Source organism: Carassius carassius, chromosome 15, assembly GCF_963082965.1.
Source record: "Carassius carassius chromosome 15, fCarCar2.1, whole genome shotgun sequence".
Classification (NCBI taxonomy): domain Eukaryota; kingdom Metazoa; phylum Chordata; class Actinopteri; order Cypriniformes; family Cyprinidae; genus Carassius; species Carassius carassius.
This window is the reverse complement of record NC_081769.1, coordinates 31,942,838-31,963,525: the sequence shown is the minus strand read 5'-3', so window position 1 is coordinate 31,963,525 and position 20,688 is coordinate 31,942,838. Positions and strand designations below refer to the sequence as shown.

Below are 20,688 nucleotides of genomic sequence, written 5' to 3'. Positions count from 1 at the left end.
TAATTTCAAGTTCATCTTCATGTTCTCCTGCAGGGCTGGCTCTGTGAACTGCTGCGTTGGAAAGAGGACCCGTCTCCGGAGAACCGCACGCTCTGGGAGAACCTGTCCATGATCCGCCGGTTCCTCAGTTTGTCTCAAGTGGAGCGTGATGCTATATATGAGCAGGAGAGCAACGGAGGACAGCAGCACCATGCGGACAGACCTCCTCACCTGCTGCACATGCCCACAGACCCATTACAGGTCAGTGTCACAAACACACACAGAAAAAGGTGGGACTCTTTCAAAAGCTACACCTTTGTCCATTATTTACACCTAAAAAGTGCATTATAGTACATTAAAAGTACACATTAGTACGTCAGGTGTCCATATTAGTTACTAAATGTGACCGCTTTTACCCCTTTTTTTCCTTAGAGTGTAGTATTCAAGTTATTTTTCCTGCCATTTCAACTTGAAATGGTTTACATATGGTAACCATATGGTAATTTTTACCAAAACATGTCTAATTAAGTCTGTTTTGATCATTTGAAGTTTGGAGGTGCCGTAGAACTTTTTCAAGCGCTGGTAATTTTGCGCTCCGCTGCTGTGTAAGCAAAACAGTCATTAGCAACATCATTTGTGTGCATTTAGATATTAAGGACAGCTAGCTATTTTAATAAATTCATCTCTATTCCGATTCCATATTTAATCACAAAAATCCCACAGTTCTTGTGGTTACAGCTGTGTGTTTGATCAGATATTATTTTGTTTACTCGCAAGCATATGGTCATTCCAAGAAAAAAGCATGTGGGGAAGAAAAACATTCATTCACTTGCATTTTCACCACTTAAGGCGACGAGATGCGTGCGTGGCTGCTGGAGGTTTAAAGATTTGCAAATCAGATTTCTACTAAAACATGTGGTTACACTCGACAAAACGGTAGCATTAATTAACATTAGTTTACTACAGTAGTTAACATTAAACTAAAAATGAACATACTTCCACAGCATGTTAGTTCATGTTCATTTCAGCATTTACTACTACGTACATTGAAAGAACTGATGTAGAAAAACAAAAATCACTAAATAAATTTCACTGTATGGAAAAAAACATTAAATTAAACATGACATTTTGAACTTGAAAAACTAAAGTAGTATTTTCTTGTCAAATATACGCCAATAATATTTTTTGTTAGTTAGGCAACTCTGAAAAATACTTTTAATATGCACATATTTCACATGGTTAGTGTTAACTAATGAATTGACTAATGTCAAGACCCTACTGTAGTGTCATCAAGCATTTAAATAAATGCTACTGTAAATACATGCATAATAAATCCATAAAACATGATATTTCGTACAGTACTGCTTTAGCTAATTCCCTAGACTTTCATTGAATGAGGAAACTCAATATCAAAGGAACACCTTAGCATTATGGTAGAAACTTCTGCATCAGTACGTTTCAAAATGTAAAATCCTTCAAGTTAACGCATGCCAGGTGTACAGAAATCCTTCTGTACATCATGCTCATGTACCATTTATTTCTGCTCATTGTATTCCAGTGTCATTGATATGTTATCAGGGGACTTGCATATTTACAAAAAATGTTATCAAGCGTTCCCGTTCCTCTTGGGAATGTCCCAGGAAAAGCAGTCTGTATGGTGTATGGAAAACAGCAGCTGCCGGTTACAATGGCCTAAACTCGCGAACAATGGCGCATTTCAGAGCAAATGTGTCATATGTTTACACCGACGTGAAAGTGGCCTAAACACAGACACTGATAGCGCTCACACACCACACATCTCTCGCGACGAGATCTTGCCACATATTGAGGCTGTATTTACCACGTTAAGCAACAGCTTTTGAATAGGGCTTGATAAGCAATCAACAGACCGGCACTTTTTATGCGAATATTCTGATGAAAGAGTTCGCATTCGTGTTAACAGCAGAGCATTAACATGAACAGGTAAAGCTATAAAATCCGCACATCTGATTGCTAGAGGGGGACGACGTAACCAAAATCATATATCATAAAATGAGTCATTTTATAGCACGGTAATGGTATGTTTCACAATATATTTATTTTTGCTAGAAATTTATTTCATTTCATTTATTATTTTAGGAACTTGTCAAGTGATGAAACACAAGTTCAAAACATTAGACTCGAAAGAGTGTAACTTTGATTCAAAAAGAGTAAGACTCATTTAAAACTTTTGTAAATCAGCTAACTAATTAATTGGATATGAAAGAATTTTAATATGGAAAAACAACTTGTAGCTATTTTATTTTATAATTTTAATGAATTAAAACTAATACATTATTAGATATAGAATTTAATTTTAATTTAATTTATTACTAACAAATTAGTGATTCTGACATTATTGCCAAAACTTCCAATATTAAACTTGATAACAAAAGACAACAGTAAAACTAACATTATAATTGGATATGTGAAATAATTTTAAAATGGGAAAACCTATGTTGGACATTTAGCATGTTTCTTATTTTTATTTTATTTTATTTTTTATATTTATTTTATTATTTCAATAGACTCATGAAAAGCACAACTTGAGTTTGACATGTAGCAGGTTTATTAAATTATTTTTCTCAAACCAATAGAACAAATAAAGCCTTAAAAAAGTATTACGTCTAAACACTTTAAAACTAAAAACAACTTAAAAATGTTTTAAATGTTGGACACTAGTTATGTGGTTGGACACAAAAAAATATTTTATTTATTTATTTAATTAAAATAATGGACTTAAAGGTGCCATCTGTCATATCTGGCAAAAAAATCAAGTCATACTCCACATTCCATACCAGATGGGGGCAGTATGCCTCAATAAAGTGAATTGGTCTACTCTAGAGTAACAAACGAGAAACGGCAGTCTTTATGCTCCGCCCCTACCTTCACAACAACCCTAGAGCATAGCTGAAGCCTATAAGACAGCGGTTCTCAATTGCAGTCCTCGCGCCCCACTGCTCTGCACATTTTGAACGTTTCTCTTAGAGCTTCAGACATTTGTTCTATTCGTACATAAGTGCCCTGCGAAGTGGACATCACAGGATATTCAGCCATGATTCCAGTTTGAAGTGAACGTAGCTATATGTTCCAATCAAAGTGCATTGAAGTGTGCAAGACGTGAATTTAAATTGTATTGATTTACAGAGGTATATGATGTCACAGTTGTCCATGTTTAAAGACGCTGCACAGCACAAATCAGTGAATGAATGTTTCGATGTGAGGTAAACTTCAACAGATTTCCCCTGCTCGGAGAGTAGGGAGCAATGAACATTTGAAAAACAGTTCATGCACGGAGTTCATTTCTAACGAGCTGATTATCTGAATCAGGTGTGTTAACAAAGAGAAACGTGCAAAATATGCAGAGCAGTGGGGCGCGAGGACTGGAATTGAGAACCGCTGCTATAAGAGGACGTTTTGCCTCCAGAGGAACATTGGGTGATGTCAAGTGATTTTGAAACATGACATCTTCAAGCTACTCCCCTTCACCTTTACCAGTGAATATGTTCATATTCGTTTTGTTCATATTACATTGAGTTGTAAATACACATTATTGGAATTAAATTAATTTGACAGACAGCATTCTGTCAACATCATTGGTCAACATCAGACAGCTGATGTTGACCAAGCTAGCGCCAACCAACGTAACCAGAGCTGCCAACTCTCACAAGCATTCACCGTGAGACACACGCAATTGACTCTTTTCACATGCTTTCACGCCACACATCAATTTTCTCACGTACAGAAAAACCACGAAGCAAAGAGGACACGGAGACCAACAGACTAGTTAGAGCAGGTTACTTATGATATAAAAAAAATGGGTAAGTTATAGCTAGCTAATTATCAAACGCAGCTACGGTTAGCCATCGCTAACATTAGCACGTTTATAGAACAGCCTTCGATACATTTCTATGTTATAACTTCCCGAAAAAAAAATACACAAACATATAAAACAAACTTCTAGCGAAATACTAACAGCATCTAATTTACCAATCCAAAAGAAATGTTGCAAGTTCGGTGTCGGACCTCATTTCTTTCAGGTCCATCAGTTGTCTCCAGCGATTGAAAGCAGTGCCGATGTTTACTCTGGTTCGGCTCCTTTTTATCGGATTTGATTTGTGATTCCGAGCCTGGTTGTTTCCCTGTAGCGGGTGGTGGTCTCTTGCAAAGGGCTTAAGTCATCCTTCCGCTCTCTTCCCTGAACTGAAATTAAGTAGTGGGCTGTACTTTCCACATGATTGACATCAGGTTAGATTACGCCCACAAGCCGTGCGAGTTATTCGTGTATTGTAGGTTGGCTGGTGGTTATGTTGCCTGCATACCGCCTCCCATGGCCGAAACTGGTATTACGACACCTGTCGGGCTGGGGCTAGTAATGCTACTGCTAATTAAGGTTGATATCTCTGCAGCACTATAACTTTACATTTTTTTAATGACATCATCGCCCTTATTTCTTCTCATACTTTTGATGCGTGTAGGTCATTTTTTGAATATTTTTAGCTCAATTTTTGCACATGGCACCTTTAAACCAATAAATCATATTATTCCAAACAAATAAATAAATGCACATCATTCCAAAAAATATTGTTAATGGATGCTTGAGTTCAAATTCATTCAGTACTGTTGTAAATAGCTTATGCGATTAGATACGAAAAAGTATTTTAGGATGAAAACTCAAGTTTGACATGTAGCGTCTTTGTCTCTTTCCCCTATCAGACTCATCAACAGCCTTCATCTCAGCTCCAAGCACCACTGCCCCTGCTGCACCCCTCACAGCCTCCTCTATCCCAGCAGCCCCTGCAGCATCAGCAGCATCAGACAGGACCGCGCCTGCCCCCGCGGCAGCCCTCCACGGCTTCACCCGCCGAGACCGAGGACGAGAGCCGCTGCAAGAGCCGCCAAGGCAACCGCATCTCCATGGAGGCACTGGGCATCCTGCAGAGCTTCATTCAGGATGTGGGCCTGTATCCGGACGAGGAGGCCATCCACACGCTCTCGGCACAGCTGGACCTGCCCAAACACACCATCATCAAGTTCTTCCAGAACCAGCGCTTCTACATCAACCACGCCGGCAAGCTGAAGGAGCCGCCCCTGGGCTTCCCCTCCAACCACAATAAGGACGAGGGCCTGACGGACTTCAAGGAGGGCGAGCTGCTGATCGAGCTGGACGAGAGTGTGCAGACCAACAGCACTATGTTCTCCATTAAAATGGAAGAGCACCTGGCACCCGAAACACACGCCATGGGACAGGCCCAAACTGAGCAGGAGGCGAAAGAGTAACCGACGGCTTCCTTTTGCTTCTGGTTTTAATCTCGTTCACTCTTGTCTGTTTTCCATGAGCGAAACTGTAAGACTTTTTACACGAGACTGAATATTACAGAGATGATTAACTTTCACAGTTTTGTAAAGCGTGGATTATTTCACCGTAAAGACTCGTGCAGCGTTTCAATAATCTGCACAACCAAACAAAATGTAAAAAGAAAAAAAATGAAAGGAGTAGGTCACTCCTAAATGAAAATGTTGTTTCCTTTCAAGTGAATGGCGACTTGGGCTGTCAAGCTCCGAAATGCACAAAGGCATCATAAAATGAGTTTGATGAAAATCATTTTTCATCTCTGTAACTTAAATATTTAATTTTATTTTCTTAAACTTTTTATGAATGGTTATTTTTGCAGTAAATACAACTATAAATATATATTTTATTTCTCACACTTCTCTTCATTGTTTTTTCCCCCCACTTATTTCTTTTTTATTATTTATTTTAAATTATTCTTTTTTTATTAACCTAATGGACTAAGACCAATAGTACAAATTATTCATAACAAATATACCATGGTATGAGTAATTTTATTACCACGTTAAGAGTATAAATATCACAAGTTGGTTATCCAAACTGTGTTGATGGCCCCAGTTCTCATTCACTTGCATTATATAGAAAAGAGCAGCCAGGCTGTTCTTCGGAAGTCACTTTCTGACAGAATTTTCTTGTTTGCGTGAACCATTCCTTCAAGCAAACAGTATGTTGCTGTGGATATTTGCTGACTGCACTTGTTGTCTGTTGTTTTTACACTGATTTTGAGCTACTGATTTTAAAAAAAGGAAAGTCAATGGAGTTTGATAGACTTTGATGTTTACGTATGTGATGTTATAACTGGATTTTTTTAATGCATGACATTGGAGAAGAGAGGTAGACAAAGGCCTTAATGATGAGGTACTGAGTCGAGCACTGCTGGCTAATGAGTTCTCTTTGAGAGACAGAGAGAGAAAGAGGGAAAAAAAAGATGTCTCAGTCTCTGGAACCCTACGACCTGCAGGTAAACCGAGGGAAAACGGCTCAATCTTATTTGGTTTGAAGACATAAATATATATATATAGACATATATTAATTGTAAAAAGGTATACAGTCTTAAAGAAACTATGCCAACAAATGCCTTGTACTATATGGCACTGCCGATGTTAGATTATTTTGCAAAACTTTGGTCACTGTAAAATCCTGGATTCCCACAGTTTCAAATGTGAATCACAAGCATCGTCTTGCATTGTTTATTTTGCGTTCTGATGTTATTACGTTTGGGGAACGTTTGCGTTACCCGGCGCTTTTTGTTTTACTTATCTTTTTCTATTTATAATTGTAATTTTGATGGGCAGTAAAATCAGAAGTGTCTTAACGTTTTAAATGGAAAATGTGCTTTAACGGTTGCCTAAAAAAAGTGCTGTATGTCAAGCAACTCATGCTACGAGCTTCACAATTCATCTTGTATGCAATTTTTACTATCATGCAAATAAGCTTAGGTAACCTATAGAGAACACCTTAGAGAGAAAAACATATGCAATTTGTGTGAAATCGATGTTTGCAATGTGTCTTCCTTTGGTTAATGATCCAATTCAAAGCTATTCCTGTATAAATATGATGTAAAAAAAGTGGTTCTTTTTTTTATGAGTTTATTGCAATGAGAACACCAGTTATTTTGTTACGACTGACTGTTTTATAAGTGTTTCTCGGTTTCTTTATGCAGAAATGTTCTAACTAGGAGTGGTTACTGATTGTTAATGACACAATTAAACTGTTTGTATTGTACTCCGAATCTTTGCGTTAATGTGCATTCGAGAATATTCCAGTCAGACGAGTGCTTCTACTGTGAGGAAACTCCCGGGTGGAAGGCGGGAGGAAGTCGTATTAGAAGCGTGTTTAAGGGTAAATAGAGGCAGGTGTTAAGGCCCTGTTAATGAGCTGATCTGCGGGGATTGGAGGTGTAAAGCTGTGAGTCCCTATGAACTCCAGGTGAAGCTCTGAGACAGTATGGAAATCTGGCTCGCCCATATGGAGGTAAATCATCGGTGACCTCTGTGATCACGGGTTGTCTGAAAACATCACTGTGGTGTTTGCAGGCATTTTTAGAAATTATGTTAGCAGAAATATCCTACTTTGTTGCTTTTGACTCCAGGAGGAGGGTAAGTTTAAATGGAAATAGCTCTTAAAACAATTCAACGTACTGCACAGTAAATGACTTGTTTTCTTTTCTTAGAAACTCTGTATATGCATATACATGTGTCAGGAGAGTATGTACATAACTGTAATATATGAAACACGGTAAATACACAATTTTGCAGTTGTGCGAGTTGTTTGCTAAACTGAGCACAAGCGTTTGTTGTCGAACTCACAGCAGTTCATTATTATTGCAAGTGGGGGAAATAACTTTTTTTTCCTTTTAAAGTATGTGAAGTTAAATATTTCAATGTGTACTGTACACTAGCAGGTAACAAATTTCATGAAAATGTTAAATAAAATTCCTTACACCATAGAGGCCCTTGACTGAAATGTGTTCCAGTGACTGACAAGCTTCTCCTGTTTGTATTGTAGATCGTAAAATTTCATCTTTGAAATCTGATGAGATCACTTGAATGTTCTTAATAGACTTTTCTTTTTTCTCACTTTTCACTACAACCCCTAAAAATTAATTATGATTTCAGAACATTACACCACATTAAGATGTTTATTAATAGCAAAAACAAATCTGCATAATTATCTTTGAAACAAACTACTATGTCCTACTATATCAAACAATAATATATATATATATATATATATATATATATATATATATATTATATATATAAGCTAATTGCCAAGGTATTTTTTCTCATTTTCATTTAGTTCAATTTGAAGTACTAAATTAAGTAAAACTAAAAATATTATATATATATATATATATATATATATATATATATATATATATATATATATATATATATAATATTATTGATATGGGCATATTGAAAAAAAGAGAGAGAAAATTTTGCATAATACAATTCATTTCAGAAACCTTAACAAAAACTCTCTTTTGTAAGGTTTCACAGCCATAATATATTTATATTTATTACGTTTTTTTATTAAGTAAATTATTATTTTTATCTTCAGATAATTTTCATATTTATTTTCTGTCACAAGTATGAATACAACACAAAATATACTCTGTTTGTTATTATTGTATTATTATTACATTATAAAAAAAGACACACAATCCTTTTTTCCAATTATGTAAAAAAAAACAAAAAAACACCTGTATTAGACAGTCCAGATGTTTAACGTGGTGGATGACATCTTGGAATTCACATGCAGGAATTTAGCATATGTATCTTACAGTATACATGCAACATACTGCAGAAAGAATTATATATTAGTATGCTTTCTTTTCTCAATATTTTACCTGGAGAATAAATGAAGACTCAACAGGTTGACATGATAATGGCAGGTTTTGCCTCATAGTGGGAGTATGCAACATTCACCCACCAGCCCTTTGGGACTGCACAGTAAATCAAACAGGAAATGCAGCAGAAACACTAATAAAGGTATTATGATGTGATCTTTATGGAACTGCTCTGTGAAAATAAGTTCTCTGTCTTATGGCGCTCCATTCACTAACTCAAGCTTCCCAGCTGTTGGTTTTCTTTATAGACAAAGGCCACATAAGGTGTGATATGGGCTCAATGTTGAGATCATGCTGCCCGTGTACTTTCTTAACAAATGTTTTTGGTCTTTTTGTTAAGAATTTCAGTGCATCAAGTGAAATTAGGCATATGGCAGATTCTACAAATGACTCAAATGCACAGGAAACTCATGCAAATTATTTCAATATTACACACTGATAGGCTAGACAGAAAACAAGAAGAACTATTTTTAACTACACTTTTAGGCCATCTGATAAGGACTTGAATGCATTCTGGGATTATGATACCTCTTAAAGAAGTGTTTATACTGTATTTACAGTGATAAGGCAGTGATTTCTGACATGAGTGACAGCATGCATTGGCCGAAACAAGAAAAAAAATTATCAGCTTTCTTTCTTTCTTTCTTTAGTATACTTAGTGTCTTTAGTATAAAGAACTGTCTGCAGAGGTGACGTTTGTCAGTATCATTCGTTGTTGGTGTTACTGAGATCTATTAGTCTTTACCATAATAGCCTGGCAAAAATGATTTCATTATAATATACTTGCATGATTGTCTACAAATCTTTGAAATGTATTCTGAGTTTTATTTCATGTCATTAACCTTGTAAACTTCTAGATGAAATCCAGTGATTGCTTCATCTGAATGTCAAGCTGACCAGAGTAAATCTCAAAAGACAGATAGAAATGCATCCTGTCATATTCAGCTGTATGTAGAATCCGTTCAGGGGTTATTGATGTAATGCTTCAAATGATGTACAGTTATTATAAATTGCTCCATTTTCTTTTTCAAAATCTGGGACATTGAGAGAGTCTGAAATCAGCAAACTGCCTTATGTAGGGCTTCTTGAAACAACCTTATGGATAATGTGTATTTTTGTTTACCCTTATATTTCAAGTTAAAGTCTACTGAATTCTCTCTTATGTTATTTAAAGTTATATGAAACATCGTTGTTAAACTAATTTTAGCGATGTTTTGGAATTATATCTTGACTTTACCAAAGACAGCACTGAAAAAAAAACGTATCTCTTATAATAATTGAAACATCTCTATGTGTTTAATTTTATGACCAATAAAACAGGTTATTCAATGCTTGACTTTACCATATTAGGTATAGCATTTCATTTGATCAAAAACTTTCTGTGATTTTTAATTATTTCCATGTTGAAGCTGTATGTTTCCAAGATCTTTTGTACCATTAGTCAAAACAGAATCTGAATTTGAATGTAAATTCACGTAAAAACATCTATATGTTTTTCATGTTGTGAGCGCTAATAGTTGGATTTATTTAATACCTGACATTGCCATATTTTAGTATTGCTTTTTAAAGGTGGGGTAAGTGATTTTCCAAAGCCCTTTAGAAAACTGATTTGGGCCAAGTAGCATAACAAACGTGTAGCTAATCAGCAGAAAGGGGCGTGTCTACTCATGATGTGGAGAGCGTTAAGTGCACAGGACGGATGTTAGCTAAGCTAAAGACAGAGATGGTGGATAAAAAATAAAAGACAAACAAAAGAAGGTTTAAAGAGTTAATTAATTAACTCTTTAATAAGTTAATTAAAATGAACATTTTGTTACTAATCACCATTTTTTCATCGAGTGTGGTATATATATACAGGTTCGTAGCCAGCCTATTGAAAGGGGGGGTTCTTTTTTTTTCAAAAAGTGGACCTTTTGTATTTAATTATAAGGTTCAAATACTTAATTTTGGTGACCTTTTATGCACTAATTTGTGCTGGATTAGTTTATCAGCTGGTATCTTAAGCTTTCTTGAGATAAATGTTATGTGACATAATTGTTCTCCAGCAGTTTTATTGACCTCTTTGCGCATTGAAAAAACTGATTGATCGATATGAGGAGGAATATACATTTTGGTAAGTACTGTATCTTTCAACATTGTTCATTCGTGTTTATTTACTATTAGCTAGAGATGATCGGTTCACGTGCCACTATAGAGATCTGTCACGTCACATTTACAAGCGCCCAAACTTATTGCTTGAATTTTGTAATAAAAACTGACAGAATCTGAGAGATGAGATTATTTTTATAACATAAGTATCCTGCTCTGTCTTTTCTGTCGGTCTCTGTGTCCTCTTTGCTTCGTGATTTTACGGTGCGTGAGAAAATGGCTCCAGAAAATTCCATTGGCTCCAGTCTGCCGGTTTTGGCCAATCACAAAAGTCGATATTGCACAGCCAATATCACTGAATTTCCCACTATCTTTTATTATTATAATTACGCTACGTTTATATGGCTATTATATTGTAGACTATTGAGTGGATATAATATAGAAATCCTTTTAATGAAAACCCCCCCCCCCCCATCATTCAGAGGCGATGCTTCTTTGCCGTTGCATTGAAAATTGTATTGCGAGAAGAACTCTCGCGCACGCGCGCACACACACACACACACACACACACACACACACACACACACACACACACACACGTCCAGCTAAAATAATCATATTAATTTGAAACAGCAACCATATTTGTCACAAACATTGATTAAAACAATGATGACAATAATCACACATAAAATAAAAAATAAAAAAACGACATATTTTCAGATGTTTCACACTTTTTTGTTATGTATATAATTCCATATATAATTCCACATGTGTTAATTCATTGTTTTGATGCCTTCAGTGTGAATCTACAACTTTCATAGTCATGAAAATAAGGTGTGTCCAAACTTTTGGTCTGTACTGTGTATATATATATATATATATATATATATATATTGGAGAAGGCAATACCTCTCTTGTCTCCTCAGAGAAAGCTGCCCTGGTTTGTACGTGTTGCTGTTGTAAATAGGAGAGATGTGTTGAACAAGTGAACAGCAGTGGCTCTCAGCACAGCTGGATGGCCTGATAAAACCAGAAGAGCCATCCAGTCCAAACAGCCTGATAGATTCAAAGCTAGCACAGCTCCTCTGAGCGCACATCTGAAGAGGCAAGAGGGCAAAGGCAGTCTGGACTTGAAACCTTACTCAGTAGCCAGAATCTGTCAGCTCACCTGCCATGAGTTACATACTCCAAAACTGCACATGAGATGCAAACTGCTTGTACTTTTTTTTGCAGAGTTATATGTACTGTGCAAACATTTTTTCATGCATGAAGAGTTCAGATGACATACTGCGTTTGTCAAAATGTGCAACCAATACTGCTATTTGTCATCTTTTATTTACCCCCGGGTTGTTCCGACCTCGTTTTTCTTTCTTCCGTGAAACACAAAGATGTTGCATATCGTTTAACATGCTACTATTAAAAATTACTAGACAGTATAAAGTATGCACTGTACAGAAGAGAGTAGGCAGTGCGCTAGCGTTCCATTCTGAACGCAGCCGAGGAGTGTAATCAGATTCAGGTGGACTCGGGAGGTCCAACCAGATTTAAGTCTGTGGCCTGATGACTAATTAGATCTGTAGTCTCTTGATCAGTTACTTCCAAGCCTGTGGTCTCTGCACTGAACAAGCATTGCTCAGCTCAATTAACCCACCCCAAACTTGGCGCCTTACAAAAATAATCAAATTTAATGGTGTAATTGTGCAGCAAGGCACCATTTTACCCTGCTTTAAACCTATGCAATAGACTCAAACCTGAACAAAGCACTGATGACCCTCTACAAAGCAGGTCGGTGGAGATCAAGATATCATCATGCTCAATATTTATCAGCGACGATCTCAAACACCTCCACTTTGCGGCTAAATTGAGATGTTGCCAAGCAACCGCATGGTATAGTGCCAGGAGCGCAGCTTTACAGCGTCCCCAGTTGTGTCTTTTATCTCTTAGAAACACTAGACTGTCTGCCTTTTTCTGTAGAACAAGTTTAAAGATGTCACACAAAACAAGCAAAAGCATACTGCGTTGTGTTCTGATGGCAAGTTTATGTGGTGGTGTGTAATTGAGGTTTCCGTGTGTGCAAATAGTGGTTTGCCAAGGTCAAAAACTACCTAGCAACCGTTCAGAGCACCCTAGCAACCACATACCTATTTGCAAAAATATTGCAACACGTGTTTTGAAAAGGCAAGCATAATGCATTTTTTCATACGTATATACTTTAATGTGTTTTCTTTTGTACATTCAATTATTTTGCAAATTCAGTGAGCTTTGCAGAAGCAGACAAACAAGAGTTTTCTTTCAAATTAAGAATATTTTTGCCTCACGGACAATAGAATGGGCGGGATAAAAAGCCCATAGACTCACAAATGGACATTTTGAGCCATTTTTTGCTTGCCAGCAGGCAACCACCTAGCAACCATTCACAACACCCTATCATGTGCTAAAACAACTTGCATAACAACAACTGGGCATTGTGAGGCATGTTTGAATAGGCAAGCTTTACTCATTTTCTTAAATATATTTAAGTGTGTTTTGTGTCTTAAATTTAATTATTTTGATTTTAATAATTTTGATTCAATTATTATTATAGAAGAAGACAAACAGACAATATGCTAACTTACTGGAGCAAAATATGAGTATTTTTGTCTGCCAAACAATATTCTAAGCAAAGAAATCTCAGACTCACAAGCGAAGATTTAAGCCATATTTTAATCGTATCATAGATCATATTTACATTTCTGAGCCTTGAACTTGGTGGTTCTGCTGTTGTTTATGCCAGGTCAGAGAGCTCTCAGATTTCATAAAAAATATGGATTTGGAACAACATGAGGGTGAGCAATTAATGACATATACATATATATATATATTTTTTTTTTGATTGCACTATCCCTTTAACTTTTTAAATTATTAATATTTTTGCCTGGCGAACAATACAATGGGTGAAAGAAATAATCAGGCGTGGGAGAAATTTGAGCAATATTTTGACTTCATAGTGACCATATTCTAAAAACACTTCACATATCCCCGCATTGTGTTTTGATTGAGCAAGCATTATGTATTTTCTTAAATATCGTCTTTAGTGTGTTTTGTTTTGTAAATTTCCATTGTAGAAGCAGTCAAACCTGAAAAGTTAACCTTTTGGGTTTTTTTATTTAAAAACATGAATATCATTTTAAATGTTTTCTTTGAAGATTTATAACGTTCTTGCTGTCAAGTGCTTATGTAAGCAGCATACACTAACGAATGCTGGTTCACTGGCTAGTTTTTTTTTTTTTTCAGCAGGAATGGTTCAGGCGGGGTAAAATACTCCGAACAACACAACCATAGCCATTTACTCACTAGGTGTCCACTTATTCATTTTCAGGAAATTTAACTGAAGTGGCGTTTATTATCTGAAGTACTAATTGAACCTATTTTCCTTTTCGAAGCCTGTCTACCTGCATTCATTTTAAAGCAATAACTCATGGATGAGCAACACCACTCATTGGCAACCACTCACACTGATGGCTCCACTTATGTGGTGACCAAAACAGCAGCACCTCCCCACAGTCAGATCACGAATCGCAGTGACTTCATCTCCACGTTATGAAATTAAATCACGGTCAGTATACAGTTAACCAACAGTTTTCCTGCAAGTCTTGAATTTCTTGTAGGTCCTAATGCACAGATCCTATTTGCATCAAGACGGTCTAATATAAAAAGATGATTGCTGCAGATAGTTTCACAACCTTAAATTCAACATTAGCAGTAATGATGTTTTAGTTTTTTTCTGTAATATGTTGTAACTTATACTAAGTGCTAGTACTTGACTAAAATATAGTTAATTCAGTTAGATATTTAAGTAATCTTAAACTATTTTATATTGTTACAAAAAATTGCATCGGAATGTAAGAAAATTAGTCATAAGTTTTCTTATTGGCAGTTTGAATGGTGAATGCGTTTTTTTTTTTGGTGGTGGGAGGGACTCTGTTCTTGAAACTTTTTTTTATTTAATTTATTTTTTTATTTTTTTTGGAGCCATTGAACGGATCACTTTATCTTAAAGCTAGAGGGGAAAACTATTTCAACATTGCAATTTGTTGCAACTTGTTTAATGGAAGATCAGGGTCCTTAAGCCTTAAGCAAAACCAGTGGGTTAATGAATACAGTTTCACTTTGTTACTCAAAAACTCATATGATGTTCTTTGAAATGTGTTGTGTAGCTGTTTAAAATCCTTTTAACAATGCTTAATTTAACAAAAATCCTTTGCCGAGGCATTTGTAAAATGGTAGGTAAGTCGGTGGCTAAACCGCTAACATTAGAGCCTGACAGTCCTTTCTGCAGTTAATGTGACAGGCAAAATAACACTTCATGTTGGGCTTCTCACACCTGTTTGTTTAAACTATCAGTGAATATAATTTCCACCTGGATCTACTTTAGCCAAACCAAGACAAAACCACAAAACAGTACGCCACTAGACCAACCGAACACATGCAACTTACACCTAGCTAGCCATCATGAAGAGAAAAAAAACACACGTAAAAAAAAAAAAACAAATAAAGATAAAACCGGAAAAATGGTTTTAAGTGTTTGAATGGATGAAACAGCTGTGGAGGGATGAATAACTCGTTAGCTCTGTGCATTTTAAACCATTATACCCGCACCTCTCACCTAGCCTCATTTGCAAAAAGGACAGGATTGAGGTGCTAATTAACGTGATAAAGAGTTGAGCAAATCTGATGGTGGCGCTGGATTTTTGAGGGGGAAAAAATAATCTTTTACATCTGTATTCTCCAACACTCAGAAAGGTGTGACTTTCATGTTTAATTAATTAAACGTTCTCTTTAACTGTATCTTGACAAATACAAGCCAATTAGAAATGGAGGAGAAATGTTTGTGACTAATTAATGGTTGATTTCAGGGGGAAAAAAAGTCTAAAACTTGGAACAGATTTAACTTGCAACAGTAGTCTCACACCTGGATGTTCACAGCACTAAATGCTGATTAGCAGGAAAATGAACCATGGTGTGGTGCAGTTAAAGTGAAGCATCACCTCTCAATGTTTTAAGGGAGATGAATAGGGCTAATTCAGCAGCTATGGGTGGGGCTGTCGCATTAATTGAACGCAGGCGAAACTCCAAAGGAACACATCTCTGTTTTGTGGCTGATTTACCTCGGCTTGTTTGAAGCCCGCTTTTAAATAATTACTCCTCAAGTGGTTTTGCTCTTGCTTGGGGGTTATTACAAAATAAAAGGCCTTTCCTTGCATTTTTTTTTTTTTTACAAATATTTTCAACTCTGTGCATGTCATGTCAGATTTGCAGTATAGCTTTAATGATCAGTTCGTAGGAAGAAATGCCAGAGATTTTAAAGTATTGTATTTTATTATTATAATTATTTTTATTTTTTGTACTGTAATACATTTAAGCTAGTTTCTAATTTTCATTTTATTTAACTTGCAGTAAAAAATGATAATAATAATAATAATGTAAAATGATTTACATTAACACTGATGTGAAGTGAAAAAGAGAGTATCTTCAAGGTTTTGATGTAAATTTTTGATGTTTATGTTTGCATTTACTAGTCAAACTTGAGTGTTTAGTTTTATTTGTGGTTTTTGCAAAGATACAAAGAACATATTCATGTTCATATTTGTGAAACTCTGGTGATAAACTGAGAAATTAACTAGCATACATGATTTAATTATGCCTTATTAGTAAGACTTGACTTTAGACCTGAATCCTGTTATTTGCAACTTAAATAGACTAATTGGAATATGGCATGTCGGTTTTAATTATAAGATTTGTCCAGTTGTGTCATTTCAGATCAAGGAAAGTAAAATGAAGTTTAAAATGAATGAGATGAGGGCTGGGTAATATAGCAAAAAAAATGATGTTTGTCAACCAATTCAATATATATTGACTTAGTTGTTACAATAATTGTCTCTTAGTCAAATTGTTTGAAACTAGCATTACTAGTTCTTTAGAAACAGAAGTGCATAGCAATAATGTGAATGTTCACAATGTTGTTTCATTTTATAGCCAGAAAAAGACTATAGTTATTTTTGAGCTGTTTGGATATGTATTTATAGGGTGCAATATGTAGCACTTGCTTTACCAGAATATTTTTGAATACGAATGTGCATAACACATGTTGAAGTGCTTTAATATGGTCCCAGGAAATTTGAGTTTTTTTTCCCCCTTCTTTTTTGATGTATGTGTAAGTTTATATCCATCGTCACCCAATAGTTCATACGCAGTGCATAGACTGACAGAACAAAAGCCCAGAGTCATTAAATGCCACAACACACACATCAGTCTCTCGTACCACTGAATTGTTAAATGATGCTGTACAACATCATCATTTCCCTAACTAGACAGCTCCACAATTCATCCAGAGTGCATTTCTTCTCTTATCTGGAGCTGCGCTTTTCAGACACGTCATTTCCGAGTAATTCACACATGCTGAAACTCGTTTGAAAAGAGCAGAGCGACACAAATAACATCACCGTCATCTGAGGCAGGATATGCTCTAATAATAAAAGTCTGTCAGAGAAATTCACAGTATTGAGTACAAAACGAGATTTCAGCACGGCCATAAAAATGCCCTTTGTGCCTCAGCGTTTCCCACAATTCAAGCCGAGCAAAATGATCATTCTCTTGGGAACGGGATCTGTCGTGCTTTTCCAAGTGCTGAATGTTCAAATCAATGAACTCCAAAAATAATGCAATCATACTTTCAAAAAAGAATTTCATATCATCTGCTCACACTTTAGTTGTGTTTCAACATCTTTTAAAATGGTGATTAGTTGATTTGAAAGACTTTTGAGAAGTTGACAAGCTGTGGTGTGACATGTTATACCTATTTTTAAACCATTTTTCGGAATCCTTTCTTAATTGCTATGCATGCGTCTTTATGCACTCATATTAATTAAGAGACCAAATGTTTTGTCTTGTTTTCCAGTCAAAACATGTATAAATATCAGATGCTTGAATTACATTTATTTTTTCAGAAAATATATCTTAAGTTCATTTTTCTTACCCCACTGGCAAATAGTTTTGTCTTGTTTTAAGCATAAACCTCTCTCAGTTCTGTTAGATTTATGCATAAAACAAGAATTAAACCATTTGCCAGTGGTGTATTAAAAAAAAAATTATTCAAGAGATGTCTTCTGATACTTCTTCACATTATATGCAGTTTTGCTTATCTTGTTTGAAGGATGTTTTAAGTAGAAAACAAGGCAAAATTACTGATTGAAAAAATCTTTTGCATTGTATTAAAAGCAAAAAGGTGTTTAAACCGGGTCTTAAGATATACACCTTTCCTTATACAGTCATATTAACCTGCAATATTGATGTTCATTAAGAAAAGAAGTTCACAGACACGTTGTGTGCCATCTAAACCCATTCAGTGGGATTCAGTTTTCAAGTGCATGTTTATATCACACCATGCACTTCTCGTAGAAGTGTAACTTTCAAGTCTGTGCACCGGTGCCATCGTCGTTATGAGCGCTAGCTGTTGAACAGGGCTGTTCTGGCCAAGCAGATCAGCTCTAATCATTCAGATTTTAAAACCTGTGTGTTTAATGCACAGTCCCTTGGCTCTTAATTGATTCTTAGAAAGCCCCTATCCGGTACGTCGCCTATCCTGCATACAAATGCATGACTTTCTATGTCAGCGCCATCTACAGAGGCAGTGTGAGAGCAGAAGGCGAACGAGGACAGAGCTGTATGAATTTTAATTGCGCTCACAGCCACATAGCCACAGCTACAGTGACATGCTTATGTTCCCCGAGGTATAAAAATTTAAAACCAACTAAGTAAAAAAGAAAGTTTCTGTAAACGGGTGGGGGGGACATATAAGTGGCATAGCCGAACGAGTGGTGCGGGCTGCCTCAATTCCCCAAAGATGGTTTATTATTCCATGCTAAAATGAAGCGGGGAGCAAGAAGTGGTAGTCAGCGAAGCGTCGGAGTTGCTCTTTGAAGGCATTAAAAAGCTGAACGCACAACAAATACCAGATGTTCCAGCATGCTTTATTTATACTGCCATCAGCTATGTTCTGATGTCCACGAAAACACTTTACAACAGTTTTTCTCTGTACAAGCTGAGGCCTTTTTAACACATGCTGTAATATTCCATGATTTGTGTGCTTTGTTGTTGCTATTGATGTGTGCGGCCCATGCAAAATGAACTTTGAGCTGGTCTTGCAAACTAATGCAGAAGCAGAACATAAAATCAGTCAGTTTGAAGCATCAATTAATTTGTTATTGCTCATAGTTAGAGATTTGTCTAAGTTTCTTGTTAAACTTTGGCCTGTAACTTTGAAAACAAATAATACTTCAAATCATACGACAAGAAGGACGAGGATGGATATTTTGAGTGTCTTGTGTAAGTTTCCACAGATCTGCAATTGCACCTACTGTAATTAGACAAATATGATATTTACTAAAATAAAAAAATGTAATCAGTGTAATATTATGCTTTTTCCGAACTGACTGCCATTGCATGGCTATATTTTGAGTAACTTTCGTAACCTTGCACAATAAAAATGCATGATTATTATTGGTCAATGCCAATGTAAGTCAGTGAAATATTTATTTATTTACTTGTTCAGTTTTTTCCAAACCAATTGCCATTACATGGATGTTTAAGTGAAAGAGACGTGACATTCAGCCAAGTATGGTGACCCATACTCAGAATTCGTGCTCTGCATTTAACCCATCCGAAGTGCACACACACAGAGCAGTGAACACACACACACACACACACACTGTGAACACACACCTGGCAGCCATTTATGCTGCAGCGCCCGGGGAGCAGTTGGGGGTTCAGTGCCTTGCTCAAGGGCACCTAAGTCGTGGTATTGAAGGTGGAGAGAGAACTGTACATGCTCTCCCCCCACCCACAATTCCTGCCGGCTCGAGACTTTAACTCACAACCCTTCGATTGCGAGTCCGACTCTCTAATCATTAGGCCACGAATTCCCCCTTTTGAGTATCCTTTGTAACGTTGCACAATACAATATAATAATAATACAAATAATTATTACTGGTTTATAACAATACATGCCAGTGCAATATAATTCATTTCTATTTGTTTAAGTTTTTCTAAATCATTTGCTATTGCATGGATATTTTGAGATCATTCTTACTGGTCAATACCGATATCAGTGTCAGTGCAATAGTATGCATATATAATGTTATTCCAAACTATACACAGATCTTTGCGCTTGCATGTAACTAGACCAGTATGATAATATTTGTAATATTCTAAAGTTTCTGCTGTTTTTTTTTCCAAAACAATTTGCAATTTTCAATATTCTGAGTAACTTTTGTGACATGGCACAGGAAAAAACTTTCTTTTTTTGTTTTCTTGAATAGTTACTTAAGACTTTAAGCAGTGTTAACTTCATTGAGATAGACTTGAAAGTTACATTCAATTGTTTAATGTATTATATTGCATTATATATTATAATTATTCAATTATTATTATTTATGCAGAATCTCACTCAGTTTTGTTAGATTCATGCTCAGAACAAGAATAAAACTTTGCCAGTTTGCTAAGAACATAATTCAAAATGTTCTCTGAATTTTGGCATCAGACTTATTATTTCTTGCTGAGTAAACTTATACAGACATGGGCCCTGAGTTATATTTAAGAACAAGTTTTATCAAATCAGAACAAAGCCGTGAGTTTTTAACCATGAAACTGAATGACAAAAATAATGTCACGTCACATCATAGTATCTCTTTCAGCATCCTCTCCAGTTCCCCGACCCAGCGACCGACAGATTATTGTGTTTACACACCCGTACATGTATAAAACACTGGCTCAGACACTTTTTGCTTGAACAGCGTGTAATCTGAATAGATGTTTGTCGTTGAAGGGCGCATTGTGTCGTTTAAATGACAATAAAAGC

The 20,688-nt window shown here is 36.0% G+C and overlaps 1 protein-coding gene and 1 long non-coding RNA gene across 6 annotated transcripts in view; both read left to right on the top strand.

The window, feature by feature from the left end:
* Window positions 1–5,769, top strand: part of satb1b (SATB homeobox 1b) — a 57,193-nt gene extending 51,424 nt beyond the window's left edge. For all 5 annotated transcript variants that reach the window (XM_059568523.1, XM_059568521.1, XM_059568522.1 and 2 more), the window contains 2 exons: window positions 34–240; window positions 4,714–5,769. In XM_059568523.1, the coding sequence (XP_059424506.1) occupies window positions 34–240; window positions 4,714–5,277 (771 nt within the window). In that variant the 3' untranslated portion in view covers window positions 5,278–5,769. The remainder of the gene's footprint in view (window positions 1–33; window positions 241–4,713) is intronic.
* A 6,626-nt stretch (window positions 5,770–12,395) lies between these two features.
* On the top strand, window positions 12,396–14,331 carry LOC132157866 (uncharacterized). Its single transcript, XR_009437635.1, has 3 exons — window positions 12,396–12,578; window positions 14,070–14,129; window positions 14,216–14,331. It is a non-coding gene; the product is annotated as an uncharacterized LOC132157866 (long non-coding RNA).
* The last annotated feature ends 6,357 nt before the right edge of the window (window positions 14,332–20,688 follow it).